Here is a 27,649-nt window from a genome sequence, read left to right on the forward strand (position 1 = left end):
TGCTCCTCCTGTTGTTTTCAGAAATCTGTCACGTCGAGGAGGATTCCAGCTTCATGGTGTCCTGTCATGACCTCAACAACATTCACAACCTCATTTTAATGCAGGCATGTGGAGCCCCTGGGCAGTGCAGGCACCCACTCATACAGTGAGGTGTGAGGACTAACAATAGGCTGCACTCGGTGGTAAGCTACTTATTTTCTCTGAAGCTTCCTTTTGACTTCAGGTAATGATTACATATATTTCCCAGAATCAATTTGTGTGCCTTCAGGTGAAATTGCACAATGATTGCATGACATTAAATGGTAAAACATACTTGGTGATGAATGACTTACACTGTATGATATTAGCCTGGGTATACCCAGACTGCCTTGCGCTCACGAATTTAATTTCGAACTGCGGCGGGGTCTGGAAACTAGAGGGAGATCTTAGCCCTGTTTTAGGGATCCAATCACAGAGCGGGGAGGGACGGCAAGACGATGACGCGTACTACTCGGCACTTGGAAGCTTTCCGGATCCAACATGGCTGCTGCAGACGCGATACTCTCTTTAGCTGTAGATGGTGTTTTAAATAGTTTAGAGCGAAAGTTGAAAGGCGAAAGGTCTCTCAGCGGCTCAGCTGTCCCCCGGCTGGTAGCAAGATCACCGGTAGCGGGGCTATTAGCGGTCTCGGCGGCTCGTTGCGCCGAGCCGCCGAGACCGCCGGTCACCACCGGTGATCTCGCTACCAGCCGGGGGACAGCGGAGCCGCCGAGAGGCCCGCAGCAGCTTGTTTGTTGCCCATAAAATCAGTGGATGTGTGTGGCAGAATGACATGAGTGGGAATAAAGCGTGAAAATAAATAATCTTGCAGAAAGCGAGAACTGGAGAAGCAACGCAGCAAACAACACTCTCTCACAGACACACACACAACAAACATCCATCTCTGTTGCTCTACTACGTCATCTGGTATAACTGATCTGATTGGCTAAGAGCTACCTACAGACGCTTTGATAGACATTCTAAGCGCCCAATAAACGGCTCCGGAGGATCGTAAACCACACCTCCTCTACGGAGAAAAGCATTGAAGGTGTCCAGAACCTAATCTCCAATGAGATTTGGTCTGGTGTTAGCCAGGCTACATTATTGCAGTACTTGAAGCATATTTTAATGAAATGCCTCACATCACTACCTGGGACACTTCCCTTCAATATCCGACTCTATTAGAAAAAGTCAAAAAGAATCCAAACCTTGGCAATCTTAGCTTAGTCCGAGTGTCCTCCTCTACGGAGAAAAGCATTGAAGGTGTCCAGACCTAATCTCCAATGAGATTTGGTCTGGTGTTAGCCAGGCTAGTATGATATCTGATCTAAGATGAATGTTTCGCCACTTGAGTAAGTCCACTTTAAAGCAACACCCATATGTGTATTTATATAAGGTCAATTACATCACAGACTGTATGGCTACAAAACCAGAGCACCCATTATGTGAATTGTGGTTTCAATGCTGCAGCTCAGTGGCTGTCGAGCCTTGTTAAAGTAAACTACTGCTTAAACATTATTTAAAACAGCATCCACTGATGAGCCCCGGGTCCATTTTGTTGTTTGGCGGTGGGTTTTATGTATTGCTGTCATCAGGGGGCAAATTGTCTCCACCGAATGCCGTAATAGACCTGAATTTTCAATTTAGCCACGGGCATGTTTTGCATAAGAGTCAGGAGTCTCATTTTCTCTGGACAGCTCATGATATCACCCTATGTGTTTGAACTGGAATGAAATTTATTTGACATCTGTTTTGTTTTTTCAGATTTCGCTTGTAACACTTTTAGATTAATCGCTTGTCTCCCAGTGCGTTTCTTAAATAAAAAAGTGTGTCAGTCCCAGGTTTTGACTTCAGACAGATGAAAAGTTCTGACTGAATGATTTTGATTTTTGAACGTCTCGGTTGCAGCTCTTTTGAATGTAGCTGCGTAAACAGTCCGGTCAGCGCAAAAGAGACTGACAAATCCACAGCGCCATTGAATAATTCAAAGCACTCTGCCATCCGTTCATCCTGCCAGCTTTTAAAGCCTTTGACTGCACTATTGATCTGTGTGCTTTGGCTGTACCCCATCGGATGTGTATTGAATGACCAAAATCAAACAAACATGATTGTTGGGAAAAAAAAAAAAAAAAGTTTTGAGCTTTACTTATATCACTGATATTGGAAAAGAAAAAAAAAACATTGCAGTGTTGTTAAAGGTTTATATCCCAATGGAAAGTTTCTCAACTCAAACTTATGTAGACCGTGTGTTTTCAATCTGTAACTCTAAAATGAATCTAGGGTAAGTTTTTATCTGTCCTTTTAATATTATGGGATTTGAATCCCCTCTGAATATCCCTTAAGTACTTGAAGGCAACTGATTAGTACCACTTAATTATCTATTACAAAGCTATTAAGAGACCCCATTCCTAAATAAAAAAGATTTAATGGGGTTATTTCTTTCTTTTCCATGACAGACCATAAAAAAGAACTGTTAAAGTAAAGAAAAAGGATTCTTTAAATTTAAACTAGTTTCCGCTCTTTAAGGTCAAATAAGAACATTGAAGTAGAGCATCGCAAAAACGTTTATAGCACAGAAAAATCTTAACATCAACTTACACCAAAGGAAAGGTGTGTCAGTCTAGAAATCCTTGTTCAGAAGCTTTGCAGATTGTACCAGTATTTTGACTGTTGTGTGTCTGGGGTGGCCTTATCTCCTCTGTTCAAAAGCTTTTTAATTGCAGACAACAAACTGCACTGAGCTGCACAAAAGTGAATGCAAATTACATTTAATTTTCATAGATTGTTTAATCAAATTAGAGTCCGTCCCACAGAGACCAATTCAATCTAACCTTTTGGCAGCAATGTCACAACAATTGAAACATAATGTAAACAAGTGGGAGACGGCCAATTCATATGAACTGAACCAAATCTTAATTCTGCATTCTTACCCGTCTCTGTGTATCCCACGTGGCTTGTGTTTCATTATCTTGAATTAAATCAAGGTTAAACTACACCTACATGTACAACGTGTCTGGGAGTCGGAAAGAAAGAAAGGCACTCCTCTGCATACCCCAATACTTGGATTTTAAATATTTCATTACTCCTTTTTTCAGCTTAACTTGCAGAAAAGAGAAGTGGGGCGGCGAAAAGCATTGATAGCACATGCAGTGTGCAGCAGTTATGAGACAACAGAGTGGGCTGAGTGAGTGTGCCTGCAGTCTCTCCTGCTCAAAATCAAGCTGTGCCTAGCTAACGTCTGTAAGCCGTGCTGCCTGATTGCCTGAGTGTTTCAATCTAGTCATTCCTGTGTGTGCTTTGACATTGATGCCAACAGACAGCCAACTTCTCCACGTGTAAGCAAACCAGGCTTTTCACCTGAGGCAGATCTTTGATGTTTAAGACCTGCAAATGGAAATAAAAAAGAAACAGAGGTGTAATGCTCTCGATGTGGCTTTTACAAAGACTGACGGCGGCATAAAATATTTAGAACAATAAGTAAATTTGCTGAAAATCACAAAACTCTACAGACTGTTGTTGCACCGCTTCAAAGTTACAACTGATTAATAATTTTAGTAAACCTGTCGCAGTTCATGGTTAACTCCTGGTGGTGATGCTTTTAGCTGACTTCTGAAATCTGCCAGATGACATGACATAGCATTTAAAAATGTATGGCTGTTGAAGGCCTCGTGCTACTCTGATCCATTAAAGCTGCAGTTGATGGACACATGCAGCTACTCTCTCTTTCTGATTCTGAAAGGTTCATATTAAGACATATACAACACAACCACGGAGCTCGTTGGTGTTGGTCTGACGAAGATTCAGTTTTTCTATTTCCGGGGTTTTGGTTTAGTCAATGGAAAGCCAGGCAATACTTCCTCTGCCCTTCCTCAGTCAATGTTTACAGTCTGATTAGCAACTTCATAGATATTTTTCAATATGGTCTCACAGGAATCCGTGAAATAGCCATGGATTTGCTTAACTCAAAATCTGCGGAATAGCCACGGAATCACTCAAATTTCCGTGAAACTGACACGGATTTCGCTACAATGCAAGTTAATGACAGTCATATCCCGTGGCTATTCCAACATACAAAGTGATTATGTACATTCACTGAGTGAATATTTAGAAAATAAAACATATTTCTTGCTAGAAATGTGATCAAAATCCATTTTTATGCAGAAACTAAGTCAAAATATTGATTTTTTCACTAAAAATGAGAGAACTGTCCGCCATGTTTTTTGTCCTGACCGCCGGGACCTTGAAAGTCACGTGACTTGGAACAAACCAATAGGAACAAATATCCATTAAATAGCCACGGGATATGACTGTCATTAACTTGCATTGTAGCGAAATCCGTGTCAGTTTCACGGAAATTTGAGTTATTCCGTGGCTATTCCACGGATTTTGAGTTAAGCGAAATCCGTGGCTATTTCACGGATTTCTGTGAGACCAGGTTCATATTTTTAGATGTCTTATCTTGAGACAAGATTTAGGTTTACCTCTTTTCACACATATCCGCATATGAATGCAGCTAAATAAAATTTAAAAAGCTACAGAAAAGCTAAACTGTTGTCAGATGATGGCTGATGGGTTCCAAGATTGCATTTCCCGCCAAGGCTTTCCGCCTCTTTTGCTTTCCACATTGACTGTTTATCTGCAATTCAACCTAAGCCCACTCAAACATGATTGTTCGATTCTACACGGACAACAAACTGGCAACAAACAGAAACCTGAACCCCTTCCAATATCAAAACCTTGTCCTTAGACGATGGGTTCGCCATTGAACCTTTTCTGATACAAAAAATCTTGCCTACAGATTCTGCATTCATACACAGATATATGTCTGTAGAGATTATATACACATCCCTTTGGAACCAGTGATATAAAAAATGTTATAACAACATTAGAAATAAAGAATGGAATTCATTTATGTAGCTCATTGTGGACATGATTAGCAATTTCTAAAAAATGTTCTAATCAATGAGGTAAATGAGGTTTTAATTCCGCCTGAATAACAGGAATGTTTTTATGCTGTAAGCACAACATGAGGGTTTTTACATACCTCCCATTGTTGACATCCTATGTGGAGAACAAAACGGAATTTTATAATGCGCCTCCATGTCATGTCATCCATATTGTTCATTATATAACAATAAATTGCTGTGAAATGTATTCATGCATGAAGCACATGTGATTAATGTGCAAAGCATTCAGCAAAACAATTAGTGTGCCACGTCCTGTTGTTTACCAATTCAAAACATCGCTCAGCTCCACCTAACGCATTCAGAACTGCTTTAAGAACTAATTTCCTATCATTTATTCCACAAACACAGCATAAGCACCATTCAGCTGACCAGAGCTATCTTTTGTGCTTTTAAAACATTTAACAAAAGTAAGGGAAAAATGGGGAAAAAAGCACTCTGCTGCAGCTGCACACTCAACGACGGTGTCTGTGTCAGGATCTGACGCCTCCATTAACACTGACTAGTTGATTAACTGTGAGAACAGTACACAGGCAGGTAATGTATTCACTGAGTCGATGGAAATGGCTTTTACACAAAAGTGTGTCACTGTTTGCACAGCGAATCTGTTTTAGAGGAGACACATGCTGTTAGGATGCATTTGCTGCTGTAAGGACCACTTTTGTTGTTACAAACATTTGTTTCCATGGCTAATTTTATACATCACTTCATGGATTCAAACTAAATGAGATGATTGATGTAAACTGTGTCATTCTCTTATCCAGCCGCGACTTTTATCAACTACAGCTGATCCCACCGTAAGAAAAAAACTGCTGATTAAACCTCAAGTTTTCTCAGGGGTTATCCAGAACTCCTGAAGCACCATTAAAACTAATTTATGTTTGTGTTAGTTGTAAGTTTCACACTCACATTGGGCATAATTACCTGCTTTCCTTAATTGAAAATACTTATCTAAAGCTTTTTTCCGCTTGGCTGCTTAATTACCTATACAGAGGAATGTTTTCCGTTATACAGTAAAAACTATGACTATATTTATGGAGAATATGGGTTATTAAAAAGTTTGTGCTCCGTGTTTATGCGCCAAAACTCATATGTTGTATGCAGTATATATTGAATCTGATCTTTAATTCAGAAAAAGTAAAATGCTGAGGATATTGCTTTCGTGATTCAAATGTTATGGATAAATCTGTGCTGCAAGAATAGAATAACAGAAAGAATAAATACTCCTGAGGCACATAATAGATTGATACAACAGAAACTCAACTATTTATATCAGCAGCATTTGTTTTCTGAACACATCAATGACAGAATTTATCGAAAGTTTAATTTGTTATGCTCATTCACAGATATCGATTTCACACACACAAACTGCACTATGATTTAAATCTAATGGCACATCACCTTTGAATGACTTTGGAACAAGTCCATCCACTCACTGTATTCATCCCCGAGTCGATACTACTCGGGTTTTAAGTAATGGTCATGCTCCAGCATGGGTCAATGGGATCTTGTGGGTTTACCATCTGTACTGTTGACTTTGCAGTGTCATTGAGACACATAAGACAGTAAATCTGGGGTCAAACTAAAGACAGGAGGTGCTAATATAAAGAGTTGTAAATCCTCTGCCTGATTTAGAAAGCCATGCATGACAAAATAAGGAATGTGACATTGTTAATGTGATTAAACCGCAGCTCTGTTGACATTTCATTTACTGCGAATCAGCAGTGTTGTGAGCTGCCGGTGCCTCACAACGCTGCTGAGGCTGTGGATCATGTCTCACTTTTATAGAGTTTTATCGAGGAGTCCAGTAGGGTAGAGATCCCCACCCTGAGATGATATTATGGTATATGAAAGCTCTAAAAGAAGCTTAAGATGGGAAACTGCTACTCTGTATATGTAAAGCAGTGTTAAACTGTAAACTGCATTATTATTCATGCATGTGTGTCTTAAAAACATGTTTCTGTGGAGCAGGTGCACAACATATTCTTGTAAATACAACTGAGACTTTTCTCTCAAGAATCCAACTGTCATTGTTTTAGCATTCCCCCCAAAAACATGTTTACATGTCAGTGACAGATCCTTCCAGCTTGTAAAGGAAGAAATAGTGTGGCGCTGCAAGCCACAAAGTCTGCAGAGGTTGGCATGCTCGCCTCCTGTTTCTTACCAACAATCAGTGTTTTCTTTCAGCCTGTTCTCCAGTCAAAAACGGCAAAGGTGGTGAGTACAGGCAGTGAAAAACGAGTGATATTGACGTATTTCACCAACCGCTGCAATGCATCCGCCTCCATCTTGCTGACGTAGTAGCGATTGATGGCGAAGCAAAGTTAACAAACAGTGGACTTTCACCGAGGGGAGCAGGGCTCGCGTCCCGTGTTAAAACAAAAGTAAACCAGAGTTTTAGGCCCCGTTTACACAAGGACGCTCGCGGGTAAAAACGACAAAATATTTAATCGGAAGTGCCTTTCGTTTAGACGTGACGGCGTTTTTGGGGCTTAAAGACGCAAAAATCTGAAACCACTTTCCAAAGTGGAAAAGTTAAATCCGCTCCTCCGTAGCGTGTCGTCTACACTGACAAGACACAAAACTCTGATCTGATCTGCTCACGTCACGTATGTGTTTACGTCACATACATGCTCCAGTACAGGAAAATAAACAAACGTGGGATTATTTCCATGCGTGGGACCTTCAAGCTGCTCTGGCAGCTCTAATAAACTTACAGGAGTCTTTCCACCAAATGTACAGGATATGTACAGATAGTATTAGTGAACAGAGAAGGATCTGGAATTACCTCCATCACATTTTGGATGCACCAATTCGTCGGAGGCGAGCCAGACGGCTGTGAACGAGACCTGGGAGATCTAGTGATGGTGGAGAACTTTGTGGAAGGAGTAGCTGATGAAAATGTGTGGCGTGAAAACTTCTGCATGCCCAAAGATGCTCTTATGGCTTTAAGTGATGCCGCCTGGCTGCATACAATCGATTCCACACACTTTTGCGTCACCATATGCAGCAGATTTCCTCCCGAAAATACTCGTCTAAACGAGGAATAAAAAGTGAAGACGCGACGCCACTTTTGCGTCTTCTGTTCAGACCATCATCATGTAAACGTAGCCTTAGAGTTAAATAAAAGGAGGCCAGTTTTTGATTACAGACAATTGAAAAAAAAAAAGCTAAATTGTCCTTAAACAACAGCCAATGGGTTCAACAATGGATCTCTTCTGATAGCAAAATCTTGTCCTTTTGCTTACAGATTCTTTATTCATGTGCAGATATCTGTTTATCAAGATAATTCAGTCAATATTAAACACATAAGACTATGTGATCAACTGTGATCATAGTTTAAAAAAAAACAGTGTTTAGCAAGTAGAACACTTTGATGTACCACCAATCTCCCACAACCTCAACATCCTCCTTTGCTCGGGTTATAATTAATACAGCAACTGGAAGGCTGTCCCAGTTGAACATGCAGTATGTTGTTTTGGGGCCCTTGCTGAAATGCCTGATACCGCCAAAGTATTACAGCCACAAATAAGCAATAATAAATACTTCAGGGGTAAAACCATCATCTATAATGTATCCCAGCAAAGATTAGATAAGATGACCTACAAGATATGTTACATCAGAGGGCAAACTGCATGTTTAACTGTGTAACAAATGGTATTATATGAGACAGATGAGCAGTGACTAATACAAAGGACCTCAGGATACAAAGCACTACTTCTCTGTGAAATACAAAATGCTGGTTCCTGAGAACAAGATTTCACAAAGAATCTGCGGCTGAGTGGCCTCATGAGAGATGACCATTGTTCTTTTTTCATTACTATTATTATTACTGTTATTGTCCAGACTGCTAAACACTCTGCATGTTTTCTGGTGCCATGGGTAGAATGATTATACTCAGTTGTATTCATTCAAACTGCCCACACTGGCATAGATTGAATTATTATTGATACACCATTTCATGACAAGGATTTAGAAAGTCATCCTCAGAGAGCAGAGATGTTTACAGTTTTATAATGACACTTTTATATAATGGTCATCTAAAGTTTAATATCAGCATGCCACCTTTTGAGAAATCAATAGCAATAAGCTGTATTTATGCACTGTACACGTCCAAACAGTGACTTTGAGAGAGGTGAACATGTCAGGAAATGAGGCATATTGTCACAGCAGCTTGAAGACGCTGGGTCAATATCCAGGTGTGTGTTTGTAATTGAAGGTCTTCAAGTCTTGATAGCTTAATGATTGTAGGTTAAGGAAACAAGGTGATGGGGTGGTGACACACAGACAGCTAGTCTGTAAGGATTTATCGTGTTTTTACAGAGTGAGGAAGCTTCAGAGACGATAATTAGCCTGTAAATGAGAATTGATCCCCTTTCTGCCAGCTGGTAATGTGAATGTGTACAAATATTTGGAGAGCATGCATGACTGCCTTCTGTGTTCTGTCTCTATATTTGCAGCCAGGCTCATTGGACACTGGTTTTAAATCTTGTAACTGACTTTCTCCATGGCAGCGCTCCACCTTTGCACTGCCGTAGAAACAAAACGCTGGAAGTACTCAAGGGAATCATGATAAAAGAAAATGTAAATAAATTGATGAGACTAGTGGGACCATCTGGGGTAAGGACATTAGAAATGTAAACTGGAGCTTTGGAAATGAGAAGTAAAGCTCATTAAAACTTTGTATCCTTTATCTTTTTAATAGCATATATGGCTATCAGCCTAGCTGGTAGAAAGAAGGCTTAACCCTCATACCCAGTATCAATATTAGTGACTATTATTTGCCTGCTGTGGTGCATTTTAAGTAGATTTTTAGTTATGCTAGCAGCGTGGCTCTAGGGATGGCAACGGTCTGTTAGTCACTTGGTCAGACACTTTGGCCCAGAGTGAAATATCTCAACAACCATTGGATATGTCCCCATGGATATTTGCACAGAGATTTGTGTTCTCCAGAGGATAGACCTTATGAATTTGACTTTCTCCATGGCAGCACTTCACCTTTGCACTGCCGTAGAAACAAAACGCTGGAAGTGCTCAAGGGAATCATGATAAAAGAAAATGTAAATAAATCAATGAGACTAGTGGGACCATCTGGTGTAAGGACATTAGAAATGTAAACTGGAGCTTTGGAAATGAGAAGTAAAGGGTCTTAATGTTTTTAAACAGCTTAAAATAGATGAATAGTGTCCTGCCACTATTTTTCCTCATCTTATCTTTGCCTGTTGGCATACATAAATATCAGCTGTCACAGTCCCTGAAACCATTTCATTTATGTGTCTTTTTTGTGTCAGCCCTTCTTTTTTTCCTACATCTATTGGTAATATGAAACAGAAAAACAAACTAATTGTTTTTCTTGGCACATCTCTAAAAACCAAACCTTTTCTTAAAGAGAGGAAAAACAAATATTTATGAGCTAATCAATGCCCTCCTCATCACATGAATCCACAGCTTGATAAAAAATAAAAAATAAATAAAAAAAAGACAAATGATGTCTCTGGAGCATGTTTTAAATATATTATAAGGCATTGACTGAGATAAGGTTCACCGATTACAATTATTTCTGCCAAGAAAATCAATGGAATTAATGTAGAAAGTTATCATTAGAAATGACTCCAGTACTTTCCTGATTAGATCATCTGGGCGCTACACTAAACTGCTGCACAGCGGTTTTGTAATTTTGTATAAGTTAATATTTGTTTAATTAAAAGATGTATGATATTGCAATTAAACATAATTAAAATTTGATTAAAACTTGTATCCTTTATCTTTTTAATAGCATATATGGCTATCAGCCTAGCTGGTAGAAAGAAGGTTTAACCCTCATATCCAGTATCAGTATGAATGACTATTATTTGCCTGCTGTGGTGCATTTTAAGTAGATTTTTAGTTATGCTAGCAGCGTGGCTCCAGGGATGGCAACGGTCTGTTAGTCACTTGGTCAGACACTTTGGCCCAGACTGAAATATTTCAACAACCATTGGATATGTCCACATGGATATTTGCACAGAGATTTGTGTTCTCCAGAGGAGAGACCTTATGAATTTGATGATCTCTTGACTTTCCTTTTGAAGTTTTCACTCATCCAATGAATTGTTTCAACATGCAATGGATGGACTGGCTCAAACCTTTGTATGGACATTTTTCGTTACCACAAAATAAATTGTAATAACTTTCATGATCCCTAAAAGGCACAGATTTCCCTCAATAGTTCCTTCATGGAATTCCTCTCAACAAGATCTGTGGATTATCTTATTTTTAGATAGAGGAAATAACATTTTTCCAGTGCTGTGCTGAACTAACTACATGATGGTGACACCATTTCTAAATATCCAGTCACCACACACACATGCCTGTAACGATAGGAACCGATATATCGATCTTACTCTTATCTCTAAAACCAATAGCCTCACACTAAAACAACCAAGATCGATGAAAAGCACAGTAGTGTATTGTGCTTTGTGTATTTTGTATTTTTTGTATTTTGTATTATTTTTATTTTGTATTTTGTGTATTTTGTGTAATTTTCTGATTTTAGGGTGGACTGACCGTTTTATGGTAAAATTCCAATTTGCTGTAATACTTTGGTGTATGACTTGATACCTGAAAAAACGAATGACATTCTGAACAGACTCACCTCTACTTGTGTTTGCTAATTAAGTGATAATTAGCAAACATTAACATGCTAGCATGGTAAGATAAGATGGCGATCATGGTGAACGTTATATCTGCTAAATATCCACATGATGTTATTTGGCATGTTAGTGTGGCTTTAGACTTTTTTTCGTCTGTTTTCTATAGATCTGTGTGGCAAAATAAGATGCATGAACGATCAAAGACCACTGAATACACAATAATAGAAGAAATAGCAAAAGATCATATGAAGAGTGCAATAATAACAGGGTTTCTTTGTCGAATATGGGATAAATTGTAGATTATTGTCCTTGTTGCTGCATGAAAACTATAACTTTCATAACAGCTGTCCTTTCACAGAATCACAGCGTCTTGCACAAAACAAAATGCACGGAAGTATAAATATATAGAATCAATTTGCTCCAGCGATTTCAAAATTATAGCTTGAGTCTTGTGTTTTCATGGTAATTCCCAACTGCCTCTGACCAAAGAGCGAGTCCCTTTGTGTGACACAGCAGTGACTCATGGGAGCCTCCATGTTGTCTCATGTGCTGGAAGGTTGGATGATGTCCAAGCTGCTTAGCCCGAAGGCGGCCAAACTTTCTCTTTCTGTCCCCGCTGCAGGGTAGGCTCAGGATATCGGCTGGCATTAGGCTGACAGAACAATCCCTTTAAGATCTCAGGCAACTTTACAGTGGCTGCATGAATTCTTTATTATGTTGACCTTTTCTTGCTTGTGTGCTTTATACTTCTGAGTAAAGAGCAGAACACTGAAATTAATAAATAACTGAGCTCTCAGTTCATCACTCATTTTTTTCACCAGCTGACACTGTCACTTTGACCACTCAACTTGAAGAAAAATAAGAATCACTCACCCGCAATCAATACGGAAGCTGTCATGGCACCATTGATTATTCTTGTTTAAAAACTGCTTGAGCCACTCAATGTTTTCCGTTTTCTCTTCCTTGTGGCGTCAAACGTTTGTAAAGTAAATTTTAAGCAGCTGAGCCTCAACACAGCAGGACAGTGATGGATTGTTGGGTTGATTGTGAGATTATGCAGGTGAGACAGCTTCAAACCTTTATTCCCACACTCTTTTCAAGGGAATATATGGGATTCCTATGCACGGTAACACTTTACAATAACCATCATTTATAAATGGTAAACAGATAGTTTATTAATGTTAAATCATCAATTATAAACCGTATATAGACCATTTAGAATGGTAAATACATAATTTATTAATGTTTAACTAGCTACATCATTTATAAATGGCAAATAGATGGTATATTAATGTAAATTTATAGTTACTTTACCATAAACAAACAATTCAATTATAATTAATAGTTTTAGTTGCACTCACTTTAACATTTTTAACACCATATTAAGTATGTTAATGATTTTTTTATCTATGCATATACCTTTAAGAAATTGGATTAAAACATTTAAAGATGAAATATGTATAGCGCTTTGTAAATGGTTAATAATTGGTCTATAAACCATCTATAAATATCACTTAGTTGGTTACTGTAAAGTGTTACCCTATGCTCTGTTTGTTCTGTTCTTAGGATGCTTTCTTATACAAAAAAAAGTGAGAACAGGTTACGTGAAGCACATCTGCATAGAGATTGGAGGATTGCAACCACCGTAGTATAGTGACAGCTCTAACACAGAGAACATAAGCAAACCCTGTCAGTTTTTATGTTGTGCTATTTGTTGTCCCTCTCGGCTTTGAGAATTTTCACAGCAGTGCTAAGCAGAATGAAATTATACATTTAAAAAAGACAAGGTTTTCCCCTCCTGCCAGCATCCCCTCAGTAGGTCTGCTACTGCACACTAATTAAACGCCAGAAATTAATTTGAGTGAAAGCTAACATATCGAGAAAGAGAATGCACAGGAGGAGACGGCCACAGAGTAGCTTTTTGTCACTGTGCTTGGTGATTACCAGCACTGCTTCGGATTGCCCGCAGAGGGATTTGCAAACAGCAGGGGTAAGGGGATAAAATGGTGCCAAGAATGAAAGGCAAGGCCCTGGGCAGCCTTCACTCATGACTGTCCTGAGAATTGACCGCCTGGGCTTGGGTGGGCAAAGTGAGTTGAATCGGAACTAATCCTGAACTAAAGGAGCTGCTCTTTTGTAGCCAGAGCATGGTAGATGGAGGGACGTGTGCAATCTGGGGTCGAGAGAGACGACTTCTTGGATTTGGTCTGCTCAGTTGTAAAAGTCAAGTTCAGGGGCACAGATAAAACCATGGAAGCCCACTGATCTGTGAACACGCTGAAAACAATTGCTTTCTGCTTGCTTTTAAGGCTCCTTTTTCCGCTTCTTCGTTTATTTGTGATGGTTGGAGTCTCTGTGTGCAGGAATTTCAGCGAGTACATGGGGTTTTGTTGGGCATGGGTGGGTGGGAATGGGCTGCTTGAATGAGCTAATGTAGCGTAGTGTGCACCAAATTACACTTAGCACAGAAAGAGGAGTGAGCTTCGTCAGAATCGATTCTCCTGTCCAGATTGCGGTTCTCCCCTCAATTACCACCCAGTTCCAGGTTATTGAGGCTCTGTGAAGGTGACAGGGCACACCTTGGGAGCACTGTCCAGGTGTGATGAAGCACTAACAAGTCAGCATGTAGAGTCCAGCTACAGCACTCCAAGGAATGTGAGTCCCATCGACACGACAGTTGCTTTAAAATGTGTCCTACTCATGTTGTGATTATTGTGAGTCATTGGACATGCAGTATTACATCGTACCTTGTAAAGGCTGAACCTCTGCTATCATGAAGCACTTCTAATGGGGTCCACATGTCCCTGAAAGAGAAACTTCAATATTCTTCATTGTGGGCCCTATTTTCAAATGCGTTTGTGTCTAACTGACGAATGGAAACAACAATTTTTGAAATTGCTCCACTACTGAGCAATTCAGCAAGAGTGCTGAAACCGGCAGCCACAAAAACAGCTGCATGGCCAAGTGCATGCCATCAATGTAAAGTTCAATCCACTGAAAGGGCCTATTTTTGCCACTGACAGGCATTGTTATTATAATTGTCTGGTAACATTATGTAAAAGGGCCCTTTCTTTACCTTTCACTTGATCCAGTCTGTTTGTTATTTTGTCCAATTTCCACAAGAAGTGGAAATGTTGTTCTGAATTCTGAATATCAGGCAGCAGCTCGGCCCACTCTTTACATAGTAGGTATTCTTCCTCACACCACCAGCTCTTCATCCATATACCATATAATTAATGCAAGTGACCAGCAATTTCAAAGAACATAATGTCGAAATCATCTAAATATCCAGCCATGACATTAAAAATCTTTTTTTTAGATAACAGCCACGCTTTCTGTACTCCAACACAACTAATGCCCCGGCATTCATTTCTCCAACTCTGTCACTCTCAAGTCACCTTGAAAGATTTCAGAATGAGACTTTTCCTCTCCTCCTTCTTTAGGGTCCTTTGCATAATATTGTCAGTCACTAATAATAATGATCTCAGTTACAAAAACAAGTACTTTCAGTCGATATATGTGTTTAACTGACACTGAACAATTTAGGCCAAAACAATTAATCTGATTTTTTTCTCCCAATATGGACGAGTTTAATATCCAAATTGCAAGAAGTGGCATAGTTTATAAAGGCAAAATATGTGACAAGATACAGGTGTTGTGGTGCTGCAAAGATGTCCCAGCCTACAAGTTGTATTCTACAGATTTCAGAAAGATCTTGGTTTGATACAGATCCTCACAACAAAACCACACCATTGAAAATATGAATATCTATACAGAAAGTATAATTCCCTCAAATCAGTGAATCATATTGCAATTGCAATATCACTAAAATAACAGCTATTAGATATTTTTTCCCATAAGCAGTCCTACCACAATTGCCCTTGCAGCCTGGAGTCTGCAGCACTGCCCCCACCATTCACTTACATGAAAACATAATAATAGGTTGAAAAATAGCAAAGTATGTCAGAGGACATTTTACAGAGTTTAGAGCTGCATTAGAGATATTTCTTATATGAGTGTTGGGTCACATCACTTTGTAATGTCTCAGGGATCGTGTGACATGACAAACTGCAGTCTCATTCAGCTTTTAAAGCATTTCAGCATCTTTCAGATCAGTATTTTGGATTTACAGCCTGTTACTTTACCGTTTTATAAAGTCTTATCCTTGTCTTCAACCTCATGTGTAACAAAAAAAAAACTCTGATAAACACGCTGCATATGGAGATCTCGCCCAGCAAAAAACAACCGTTAGTAAAATAGTTGGTGAACGTAGTGGACAGAAGTGGTAGAGACCAAAACTGAGCTTAAAGGAGAGTGAATGGACTTGCATTTGTGAAACGTGACTCATAACAAACCATAGTAATGCTAACGTGGTTTTTCATCTAGTAGTCTTTCAAAACACATCTTTATAGCTTCACACCAACATTTTACACACAACATTTAATATTAATGCTGCTGAATTTTCATTCCTGTCTTATTAACTGGAAATTATATTGACCTTGATATCTACATGAATACATTGACCATGATGAAGTGCAAGTCAAAAGCAGATGTGTGCATCCATGTGATAGCCTCTAAAGCCTTCAGCGTGTCTTCACTGGGGTAATCCAATAAGTGCACTGTCTCAACACAGTGAAATGTTGAGGGCAGTGTGCCTGAGGGCCTCTGCCTCTGTCTCTAATGAGGGAAGAGCGAGGCGGATGCAAGGTCTCTTCTTCACAGACAGCACAACAGGAACTAGTTAACCCTCTTCTTTCTGCTCAGCCTATACCTAGCTACCACCTCTGCTCTTCTCGCTCCATCAGTCTCCACAGTTCCAAAGCTCACTCCTCCACAGAGGAAAGACTTAGTCTTGCACACTGACTGTGCCTGCTTGTACCTAATTTAGAGAGCAGCTGTGTGGAAGTGGCCCAAGAAAACCGCCTCTTTGTCTGAAAGCTTATGATTGTCTCAGCAAGTCGGCTTCGATACCTGAAACACAGTGCATGCTCCTGCAGTTTCTGACTGCTGCAGCAATATCCTTCAAGCCAGTCAGCAGAGCTGTTTTCGGTGATGTATAAGAGACACAATCAAAAGCTTGGAGCTTTAATTACACTCAGTATGTCTTGAGTATCATAAGCAACCAACCACTAATTACCACAAGTGCTGGTGCACTTTGCTCCTGCTTATATAGCAGTATAATACCCGACTGATGAGAACAGACCAAGCACTGGACCCAGTGATGAGAGGATGCAGAGAGGGAGCTTTCAACCCCAATCCCTCGGCGTAAATTACGTAACAATATAGTAAAATATTCATGACACACCATGGGGACGGAATCCTGCCTGCTCTGAAGTGCTGAGCAAACACTTCACCCTCAGCCACTCTAAGACTGTAAGGAGGATAAGGAAAAAGCCCAAAAGTAAGGAGCTGAAAAACAATTGCAAGCGTGAAGCCGTTTCCAGTCAGGAAACAGATTCTTTCCTTCATGAGGATGGCAAGCACTGTAACAGTATTAGTTCTGAAATTATATCAATGATGTATTTTGTTTATTGTATGCTTTCATGTGTGTGCTATTTGTGTTTATTTAAATAAACATGAACATTTATTTATTTGTATGTGTTTGTATGTATGTATGTATGGACTGTATGTATTGTCCATTTGTATTCTTTTTCACTTTGTGTTTTTTTGTAAAGCGTCTTTGTGTATTTTGAAAAGCGCTATATAAAACTGATGCATTATTATTATTATTATTATTATTATTATTATTATTATTATCTAATGAAGCAACTGAAAAAAGCTGAAACAAACAGCAGGCTGTGAATGCACAAGCAGCTACTGACCAGCACATCCAGTAACACCTCATACAAGCTTATTAATGTTTCACTCACTTTTTTGTCAACAGCCCAGAACAAACTAGGAACTGTAATGTATGCAAAAACACACTCACCACCGCCATCATCATTATACCAGCCGAGGCAGCAGCATTATGTTGCTAAATTGTTCATCGGTCCTATTCATGAATGCAATATCTCAGGTTTCTCAGGCTTTTTTCCCTTTAAATTTGGCACAAACATGCACTAAAGCTCTGCAAAAACATTGTCCTGGCTACCATAACTCCGGAACAGAAGGGTATATGGTTACCATATTTCATATTTGGTCAGATATTGAATCTGTGACACTAATCTTGGGTGCCCGCCTCAAAACTGTGGTACCATCACTCAGGTGTGTCCCTTGACAGTGAGAAGAGTCAACTCCTTCTTCCTGCAACACTTAAAGGCCAGATTCTTGTTAGTTTTTGTTTTTTTGCACTAATTAGACAAGCTATTTGCCAAGAAAAAAATAAATGGAATACCCTCTCTCCGTACCAAAAACGTACCCAAAACCATGATATAAACTGGACTGTGAATTTTGTAAAACCTATAGATCATCTGTACTGCCAGGTTGAAGATCTGTGCAGTGGAAGATTGTCCTCTGTCGTGGCTACATGTGAGTCAGGACAGACATGGACAGAGGCGGTAATTCTAGTCACGGGTTTGGTTTCAGTCTTCGAGAAAAGAAATACAGGCTGAAAGGTTTAAAGAAGCCAAGCCCGACTTTTGAAGTCATTAGAGGGAAGTGGTGAGCAGTGAAAGTCTTCCTGCCACTCAAGGGAGTCCTATTTACCGTTTTTATGTGACTTTAATGATGGATAAAAGAGCCGGAACCTGCCGAGCCGAGTCGTGTCGTGCGAGAGTACAACCTTAGCTCTACTTATTAGTCAATATCCTCACAGCGAGCACAGAGGATTGCATGTAATTGCAGCAAAGTGGTTTCTGATGGGTGTTGCTTACCTTTAAATTTCCGAAAATCAGATAGTACTTGTTTGAAAAAGCCACACTGAAAGCTTATAGAGACAGATATTCAAAGGAAAAATCCTAAGATATTCTTATGTTCTCATCAGTCTGTTTACTGTATCTGTTATCTGTATTCAGTGAGTTATCCTATTTTGAATATACCCACTCTCCCTCAACTCATCTTCATCTGCTTCAGTGCCTGCTTTGCCACAATGCCTTTGGACAATTGCCAGAAAACGAGAATAATTTTGTTCCTAATTCACCAGAAGTTCATGCATTACCACCAGAGCTGAGAGAAAATGAGAACTCGGCCAACTTAATGTCAAATACACTGTAACATCACTCTAGTTTGCTTTTCCACAGTGATGGAAGCTCTGAATGTGTTGTGGGTTCTTGTTTTTTGCCATAATGGATTGCCTTGCAGCGTTATTAAAATAATAACCTTTTACGTAAGTAAAATGTAATGAAATGTTGACTTCAAAGCCACATTCTTAAAAAAAAATCACCTGAACAAAATACCAGGGTAATTATACTAAATCAAACAATGCAAGCAAATTCAAATATAATGCAAATGTGAAAAAACAGAGGATGGTGAATGGTAGATAATGAGCTAAATTAAGCACAGTGGGAACATTTAATCAACTTGTTTACATTATGAATTTGTTTACATGAAGACTAAATCATGAAGAGGAAATTATAAAAACAAGGGCTCAAATTAACTAACAAATTAACAGGCTGATATGCATCTGGTTAACCACAATAAATTTAAATACAGCTCTGCCTCATTCATATACAATCATCTTGTGAGTCGTGTAGTATTAATTTTATTTTTTTTTTAAATATTAAACCCAGTATTATTCTTTTCACCTGAGGCCACTTCTGGGCGCCATACAAATCACATTTCCATGGCTTCTTGTTTCGCTATCAGTGTGATTCATGAAAAATCGTTCCGCCTGTCAAGTGCAAAACAGGAGATAAGTCGATTAAAGGCTTTTAAAGCTTCTCAGTTCTCTGCAATGTTTATTTGAAATACTACAGGAATATACATCTAAAGAGCGACGTGTTAAGAAAGGTTGCCACTAGTGTTGTGACTTGCTCTGCTTTATTTGCACTTAATGCTATCTGATTGACATTGACATTTACAGTATCATTATGAAAACCAACACTGAATAAAGACAGAATTTAAAAGAAAGAAAGAAAGCCAAAGGGATGCCATTCCTGCTGGTAGTTTCTGTTAGATATTAGCAGATACTATAGATAATATTTTGAGTTCAGTGACACAAAAAGGCAGTGGCATAACATAACTACATTTACTCATGTACTGTAATTAATTACAATTTTGAGGTATGTGTACTTTACTTGAGAATGTCCATTTTATATAACTTCATAATTCGGTAACACTTTCTATGAAGACTACATCTATAGTGCATTATGAGCGCATTCATAGTGAATTATAATGCTCATTATAATCAATCATAATGCATTATGACTGCACTCATAAACACATATAAAGCTTCATGATGCACTATATCAACAGTTATAAATATAGCTTATAATGACTTATAAATCCAAGTGTCTTATGAGTGCTCTTGACTGGTTATAAACTACAGGCTGACTGATGAGGCTTATAATACATTACAACTACTCATACCCCTCTATACACACACCTCAACAATCAATTGTTATAAGGACTCATAGGATGTCATAAGTATAAATAAATGATCAATGTATGCTTTAAGTAAAGTGAGGTTAATTTATTTATACTTATGGCATCCTATGGCCACCCACTTGGATTTATAAGTCATTATAAGCTATATTTATAACTGTTGATATAGTGCATCATGAAGCTTTATATGTGTTTATGAGTGCAGTCATAATGCATTATGATTGATTATAATGAGCATTATAATTCACTATGAATGCGCTCATAATGCACTATAGATGTACTCTTCATAGAAAGTGTTACCCATAATTCTACTTCACTTTTAGAGGCAAATATTGCACTTTTGACTCCACTACATTTAGCGGACAGCTTTAATTACTCAGGGTCAAGATTCAATATAAAACACATGATCAAAAGGTCTAAACACTTAAATGATAAGACTTTTTTAATTTTATTTATTAAACCGCATGACAGTATATTAAGGGATCTGAATACTTCTTCCACCACTGCAGCAATGTCTGTTTTTTATGAAGCATTTGTCAGATTTTATATTCATTCTTCATTTAGCTTATTGGAGGTGTACATATTCAAACTGTAGAGACCCTATGTAATATTTGGACATTTGTGGGGTTTTCTATATTTATACTGCTACATAAATAGCACCATTATGACCAACCTGCCTGTTTACCATCCATGCTTTATCCTGAGTGTACTGCAATGCCACATTGGTGTCCCAAAACAAACCTGAAATATGTTAGAAATGTTTCGTCATCCACTGACTCAAGATTTCCAGCTACTTTTTAAAGCTGAAATGATGTGAACTCTTCATGTAGAGACTGTACAGCCTGTGATATACTTTTTCTACCCGGTAGCCGGTGACAACTCACCATTGGAGGTGGATGCATTTGCACATACTCCATCGCTTAAAAGCCTGTTCTTACGCTTTTCCCTCCATCTGATCCCACTGCTGATGCAGAGAGTCAGACGGGAGCAGCTCATGGTTATCCTGCTGCAGCGCTGTGATATGTAGAACGTGTTCAGTTAATGGCTGCTTCCAATACCTCTCACTGCTTGTGTCATGTCACGGACAGAGTGGAGATTCTACGATTGTAAAAGAAATGATACGGGCCATTTAAACTTGCGTGACCACCCAATATAGCTTCTGATTGTAGGTGAGAAAAAAATTGAGGCGCAACTTTCCTTTCCTAGCTTGTCAGCTCCACATATCAAAGCGTCCATGCCAGCTATCTCTTTCCATTTTGGAGAGAGGTACTCTTTTTCAGTAACCATCTTTTGAAATATAGTGTTTCCTGCTCCGAGTGGCAGCATCCTGCAGCATTCTCCTCTGTCCCTCAGTGGGATTTGTTTCCTGCTCAAGGCCCTCTCAAGCAGGCTGTTCAAGCCCGCTGGGCAGATACCTTTAAGGCCATTGTCCATCAAAAAAAAAAAAGGATTCCTGCTTGCTCTGACCTCAGTCCAGAGGGAGAACAAGTTGTGCACCCTTTCAGTCATCTCCGTTGTTCGGCCTATCAGAATTGAGTAGCACTAGCCCTGCATAAAACTACTTCTCTGCCCAAGAACACTGAGTCTTGGATGGATCAGCTCAATGCCCTTTTAGAGAAAAAAAAAGTGGGGGAAAAACTAAAAGAAAATATTTTGTTCCCAATGCAGGATTTGGCATGCTGCTTGGAACACACAAAAACTCACTGGCAAAATCCTGCCCAAACAGAGGCTTGCCAATTAACTGTGTGAAGAAGTCTCATAAGCCTGTGAGTGGACAGGCCCTCCTCTGGCGAATTCATGTGCCCTCCACAAGGAGTCTGGCAGCATTAACCGGCTTGTTTGGTGGAACATTTTGGGTTGGGTTTTGGACCCCTTAACAGTGTCATGAGCCTGTATGTGTGGACTGTTTTTGTTGTGTTTTCTGCTTGGAGTTTGAGGTAAAGGTTGCATGGATGGGGTAGTTTGTTTCAGACTTTTTGGTGTTAATGTATTTTTTCTTCCCTGCATGTCCTCTGTGCTAAGAAAAGACGCAAAGGTGTCAAGACTCTCTGAGCATTGTCTGCAGTCTGCGACACCCTAAGCTGGAGCAGAATGGCTGATTGTGAACTGGATGGTGATGATAGCCTGCTAAGACACAGTGCTCATATAACTCTAAGGCTGAGACAATGTTGGCGTGTGACAAGAAGTGCTAGAGCATCATACTGTCAAACCTATGTCTGTTGTGCTTGACAATGAGACGACTCCTGTGCGAGATATGTCACCAACCTCCTTTTTTGCTCAGCTGTTGTGATAATAGGAAATAATAATAAGGTGAAAGTTGTGCGACAGGTTTGTGCATTGAACCAGAAAAGGACTTGTGGATGTGTAGGACCGGGGTTTGTTTGTAGGACTTGTGTTCAAGATTTTTTTCATCACTGCAAAGATTTAAGAATGTAACATTTATTCTGGCTGACTTCTGACCTGTCAATCATGCTTGTCACATGCCGTATTGTACTATTCACCCTTTTACCCTCTGCTGAGCACTTAAAATAGCAGGTGAGACATTATTCATTCAATGTAACAGTAGGGAATTCAGGCTTCATCTTCTATAGGGCCCTTTTAACATTTGAAGCCTGTGTGAATATAACAATGGATACATACATCTTGTTTCTTGCAGTTTGAACACCAATGGAAGTCTAGCCGTGTTCTCTTAATCGTGGACCATTATACCTGCACATTGTACATGTTCTCTTTAGTGTGAGCTTTTGCACAATCCCTGATCAATGTTTTTGCACACCCTGTACAAAACTGTCTTGTACATATTTGTTATAGGATTCACAATCGTCTTGTGGTTCTATATTTATGTTTTTGAGTTTTCCTTTTTTCATTCCCCCTAATATAGTTATTGAATACTTCACACAAGCACAGTAGCCACAGTGATGACTGGTTTGTTAACTACTGTTTTGAAACCTCTTGTTTGGCATTTTAGCCATCACTATCTAGACCCCGGGGACACCTGACTCCACCTGACTCCTATACAGTCAAAGCTATTTAAATGCACACATGGATGTGTGGATATGCATGCTTTATTGTCTATTTTACTTCAAATGGGATCATCATTTACAAAATGAACACCCTGTTCTATTAGAAAAGACGTGAAACTAGAGATTGAGACCTCAAACTCAATAGGTAAATGTTTGCTGAGGTAATAAATCAAATAAGACGAAGGGTCATTTTAGACAAAATAGACAAAATCAGACATCTTTTCACTACCACTGGAGTCGCCCCCTTCGGGTCATTACAGAGAATGCAAGTTTAAGGCGCCTGCATTGGCTTCACTTTTCCAACTCAGAAGCTACATCCACTTGTTTCATACAGTCAATTCTTGTCAATCTCGGCGATAAACCTTATTATGATTTTGATTCTAAATCACTAGTAGGCAGAAGCTAAATCGACTAGAAAGTAAGAAAGGATATTTTATACATTAGGCTTGGGGTCAGACTCTTAATAGTTAAATAGACCCATGCCAGGGCACATTTATACATGCACATTTTTATTCATTAGATTTATGAAAGCAAATCTATAAAGCCCTAGTAGCCCATCACTTGTACTTGCAGAGCAAGGGTTACAATACAGAACCTCTGTCTTCTCACTGCAGCCTGTCAGGCATGAATATTGGGATATTATGAAAAAAAGACAACTTGTTTTGACACAGTCCTTATGCTCATTAGTTCGGTTCTGGCCTGTAGTTTGGTTTGACAGTGCTGAGCAGGTAATACAAAAGTCCTGTCATATATTGTTTATGTGTTGCTCTCATTTGCACATTATATTTGCATCTGCTGAGCTAACACAATGCAGAAGCTCATTTCATGAACTATATTCAATAGCAGTGCAATGAGCTCATGGTGCCATGCATGGCTTCCCCGAATTAATTAGCAGAAGGAAACACTAAGAACGCTTGGCAAATTAATGTCATTAGTGAGGAGAATTATGGTGTAATGATCAGCGCTAGTTTTCTGGACAGTGGGAAAAAACATCTGAAACTAACGTAATTAAAGCTTCTGAGGAAAATACAAAGGTCAAAAGAAAAACAACGAGAAAGCAGAAAGGGTAATGCTGAATTAAAAGGGTGTATGTTGATGTGTGCATGTTTATTACATTAAAGTAAACTTCTAATGTGGAAATATTGAGTGTCAGATTAACCCATAAGAACCCACGGTGACACGGGTGTCACAAACATTTTAAATGTTCTAGTAATATTCATGTATGTTTTCTAGTAAGTGTGTTTTTTAGTGTTCTACAGCTACAGTAGCTTGTTGAGAAGCCGTCCAATAAGGCAGTGTTATTTATATTTATTTATTCTCGATTTATTATTATTTTGTTACTTAAAAACAAATCTGAAATGGAATTTGTTGTCTAACAGCACTATTAAAGTCACAATTTTGATATATGTGGTGGAGATGCAAAGAAAAAGGCCAATTTGTGTTTCTGTAAGCAGAAAAGGTGTCTAGTTTGTTCATTTAAAAATAAGAAATATCATAAGGTCCACTTGGTCTATGTATATATCCCCCATAATTTTCCTTTTGAAGGACTACTGGCTCTGGGTTCTTATGGGTTAAAATTCAAAGTTGGCAGCCTTTTGTTTCATATATTTCCAACTGAAAGTCTGATCTCGGAAAATACGTTGCAGGGAATATCCCATAGGGAATACTTTAATATACCCGTGCACTGCAACATGATGAGAAAGCTATTGAAGAAAAAGTAAAGTAAAAAGTGGGAGAAACTGACCTTGAAGAGACGCAAAATGTTGGCTACCATGATTGACACGGAGCTGGCAGATGCACCAATCACTCCCACCACTCTCTCAGGCTTAGTGATGATGGGCGGCCCTCCGCTGAGACACTTGACATCAGTTGAGTCTTTCTCAATCAGCGCCTGAACGAATGTCAGCGACTGCTCCAGAGCATGGGTGTCCCGGGAGCAGGTGTCCAGGATGCGTGCCCCCAGAGTGATATTAGGCAGCAGCTCATTGTCATTATTGATACGATCCAGGGCAAATAACATGGCCTCCAGCCTATGGATCCCTTTCTCCTTCTTCAGCTCCCCACAGGCTTTGCCATCATTACCTCTCGCATGCACTGGAAACAGGCCACCCAGAGATATGTCCCCATCAATGCGTATTGAATTGAGGTGTGTGTGGCCTGGCATTTTGGGTTTGGCTGCCAAGGCGATCGAGAAATAACAAGCCAGCAGCAACACCCAGCAGCAGACACCTCTGTTGCAGCCAATCCACCCTCTCTCAAAACCTCCTCGCAGAGTCATAATGAAAGGCTAAATCCGCATCCAAATACAAATTCAAGTCCTTTGAAAATAAAACAGGTGTGAGCACATATACCCACACACACATACAAATGTCCTGGAGGTTAGCCGCAATGTTTTTCAGTCGTCTTCAGAAGTCTCTTCTCATGGTTTCTAGCTCTGACACAAACACGGTAATACTAATTATGCAGCCTCGCTCTCTTTATCTCTCCCTCTTTCTTCTTTCCACTTTGTGTTTCACTCTTTTCCTGCACCTTAGAGTGGCGGTGACACGCAGCAACTAAACAGCACAGGGGTGAGCTGAGACAGAGTCCACACAGAGCGTTCTCAAAAGGCAGGAACAAAGGTAGGAAGTTGGCCTCTCTGCTCTGCTTCTCCAGGATCACTCGGGTGCATTGAGCGCTCCTCTTGGTCCTTCAAGCTGACAGAAAGTCACAAGACGACCCAGTGGGTTTCCACAACAGGCTCCTGAGAAAAGAAAGGAGAGGTGTTAGACACTAGGGAAACAACTGAAAAAGCAATGAAAGGAAACACATTGATTTGATCATGGATAGATGTGTTGATACAGCGGGGTTTTGCCTCGTTTTAGTCTCCAACAGTTACAAGCTGCTATGTCAAACTCTTCATTTTTTGACTGACATCATATTCAGAACTGAACAGCACATTTGCATTGCACAGTCAGAGATCCAAATGACTTTCTGGGTCCTAAAATTGAAGCAGAAATAATACCTGGACCCAGCACTCCACACAGGAAATCTGTTCTGTGTTGCACCCATGCCTCAACTGCTTTCAGAGCAACGCAATGAATTATTTCTATGTGCCTTGAGCATAACTGATTCGCTGCTGCTTGGCACTGCTCCATAGACTTCATAACCGCACACTGCTCTGCTCATGTAGATCCTCTCCAGTGTTTTACCGAAAGGTTATGAAATATAGTGCTAAATTAGGAGCATGGGATTCTGATAATCAAAGAAACAATATTCCTCGGGTTATGAACACATCTGCTCTTTGCACATCTGATCCCTCGTAGTCTCCTCAGCCCCTTTGAATTAATAGTGATAATAGGCGCTCTATGTGTGTGTGTGTGTGCGTGTGTGTGCGTGTGCATGCCTGTGCTTTCTCTCAACAGTAGGCTTGCTTCCCCCACAGTGCCAGACTAATAGAGCAGAGGATCTGGACACAGTGGGAGAGTCCTGCAGCACTCCCTCTCTCTCACTCTCAATTGACCATCTCACACACACGTATCTGCCAGTCTTTACTTCACACTGCTTATCAAAAGCCTCCTGCAGTGTTGCGGCCTGTAACGGAGGACACAGAGGGCAAAACCTCACTCAGGACCAGGAAAGTTGTGCTACCTTGCAGCAGCTGTCAAACCCATCATGGTGGAGCAGTGATATTGTGCAATTATTTTAATGAGGATGGAGGTGTAGTGGCTGACAGTAATGACATTTTTTTTCTCTAATGTTGAATACATATTTGTAGAACTATCTCGTTAAAATGGTGGTGTGGAGAGAGTTGCCACAGCTCATGAATTAGAGACAGCGTTGCCGTCACGTGTGCATCTTTGCTTTCTTTTACTTTGGTTCTTTGGACTTCAAATCAAATAATAAAGATGCCCTGCTTTAACACTGCACGGTGGCCTGTCTTGAGCAGCTACTCCCATTCTGCTGGGAACCAAAAGGAGATATTTATATCATCCTGCACGGATCATCCCCATAAAACACAGCATCCATAATGGATGAAGGCCTACCAGTCACTGCAAAACATCTCGTTCTAGGGGAAAGCCTAGAAGAAAAAGGATGAGGGAAGTGTGGCTACACAGCCTTGGTCTTTTGTAGTTGAAAACAGAGAAACAGGTAAAGGAAACTGCTGCTCAAAGTGGTGCCTGGGAAATGATGATGGAGCTACTTTTTAACCACCATTACAAAAACATGTAGAACAAAAGTGGCGTATGGACCGTAATGATTCTGCAGAGCACTCTACTGTATGCTGTACTTTGAAAATATTTGCAGCATGGGTGGCCAGAAAATTGCTTTTTAATTTGACAATTGCATTTTTCTTTGTGGGCATTTTGGTAATAATGTTGTTTGACAATTTTCAAAGGGATCATAGTAATCTGAGCCTGAAAATTAAAAGAGCTGCAGGAAAGGAATTTTAAATCACCTTATCCTTCATTATTGTGATTACAAACTACAATCGGGATAATTATGGTGCACTGCTGAACAAAACAACTATATAAATGACTTTACTGCTGGA

General features: G+C 39.6%; 1 protein-coding gene across 1 annotated transcript in view; it reads right to left on the reverse strand.

Annotated features, from left to right (window-relative positions):
• LOC131971143 (metabotropic glutamate receptor 4-like) overlaps positions 1–27,649 on the reverse strand; it is a 238,266-nt gene that overhangs the window by 150,022 nt on the left and 60,595 nt on the right. Inside the window, exon 2 of the mRNA XM_059332455.1 lies at positions 24,863–25,861. Within this exon, the coding sequence (XP_059188438.1) occupies positions 24,863–25,396 (534 nt within the window). The 5' untranslated portion in view covers positions 25,397–25,861. The remainder of the gene's footprint in view (positions 1–24,862; positions 25,862–27,649) is intronic.

Source organism: Centropristis striata, chromosome 5, assembly GCF_030273125.1.
Source record: "Centropristis striata isolate RG_2023a ecotype Rhode Island chromosome 5, C.striata_1.0, whole genome shotgun sequence".
In the NCBI taxonomy this organism is placed as follows: domain Eukaryota; kingdom Metazoa; phylum Chordata; class Actinopteri; order Perciformes; family Serranidae; genus Centropristis; species Centropristis striata.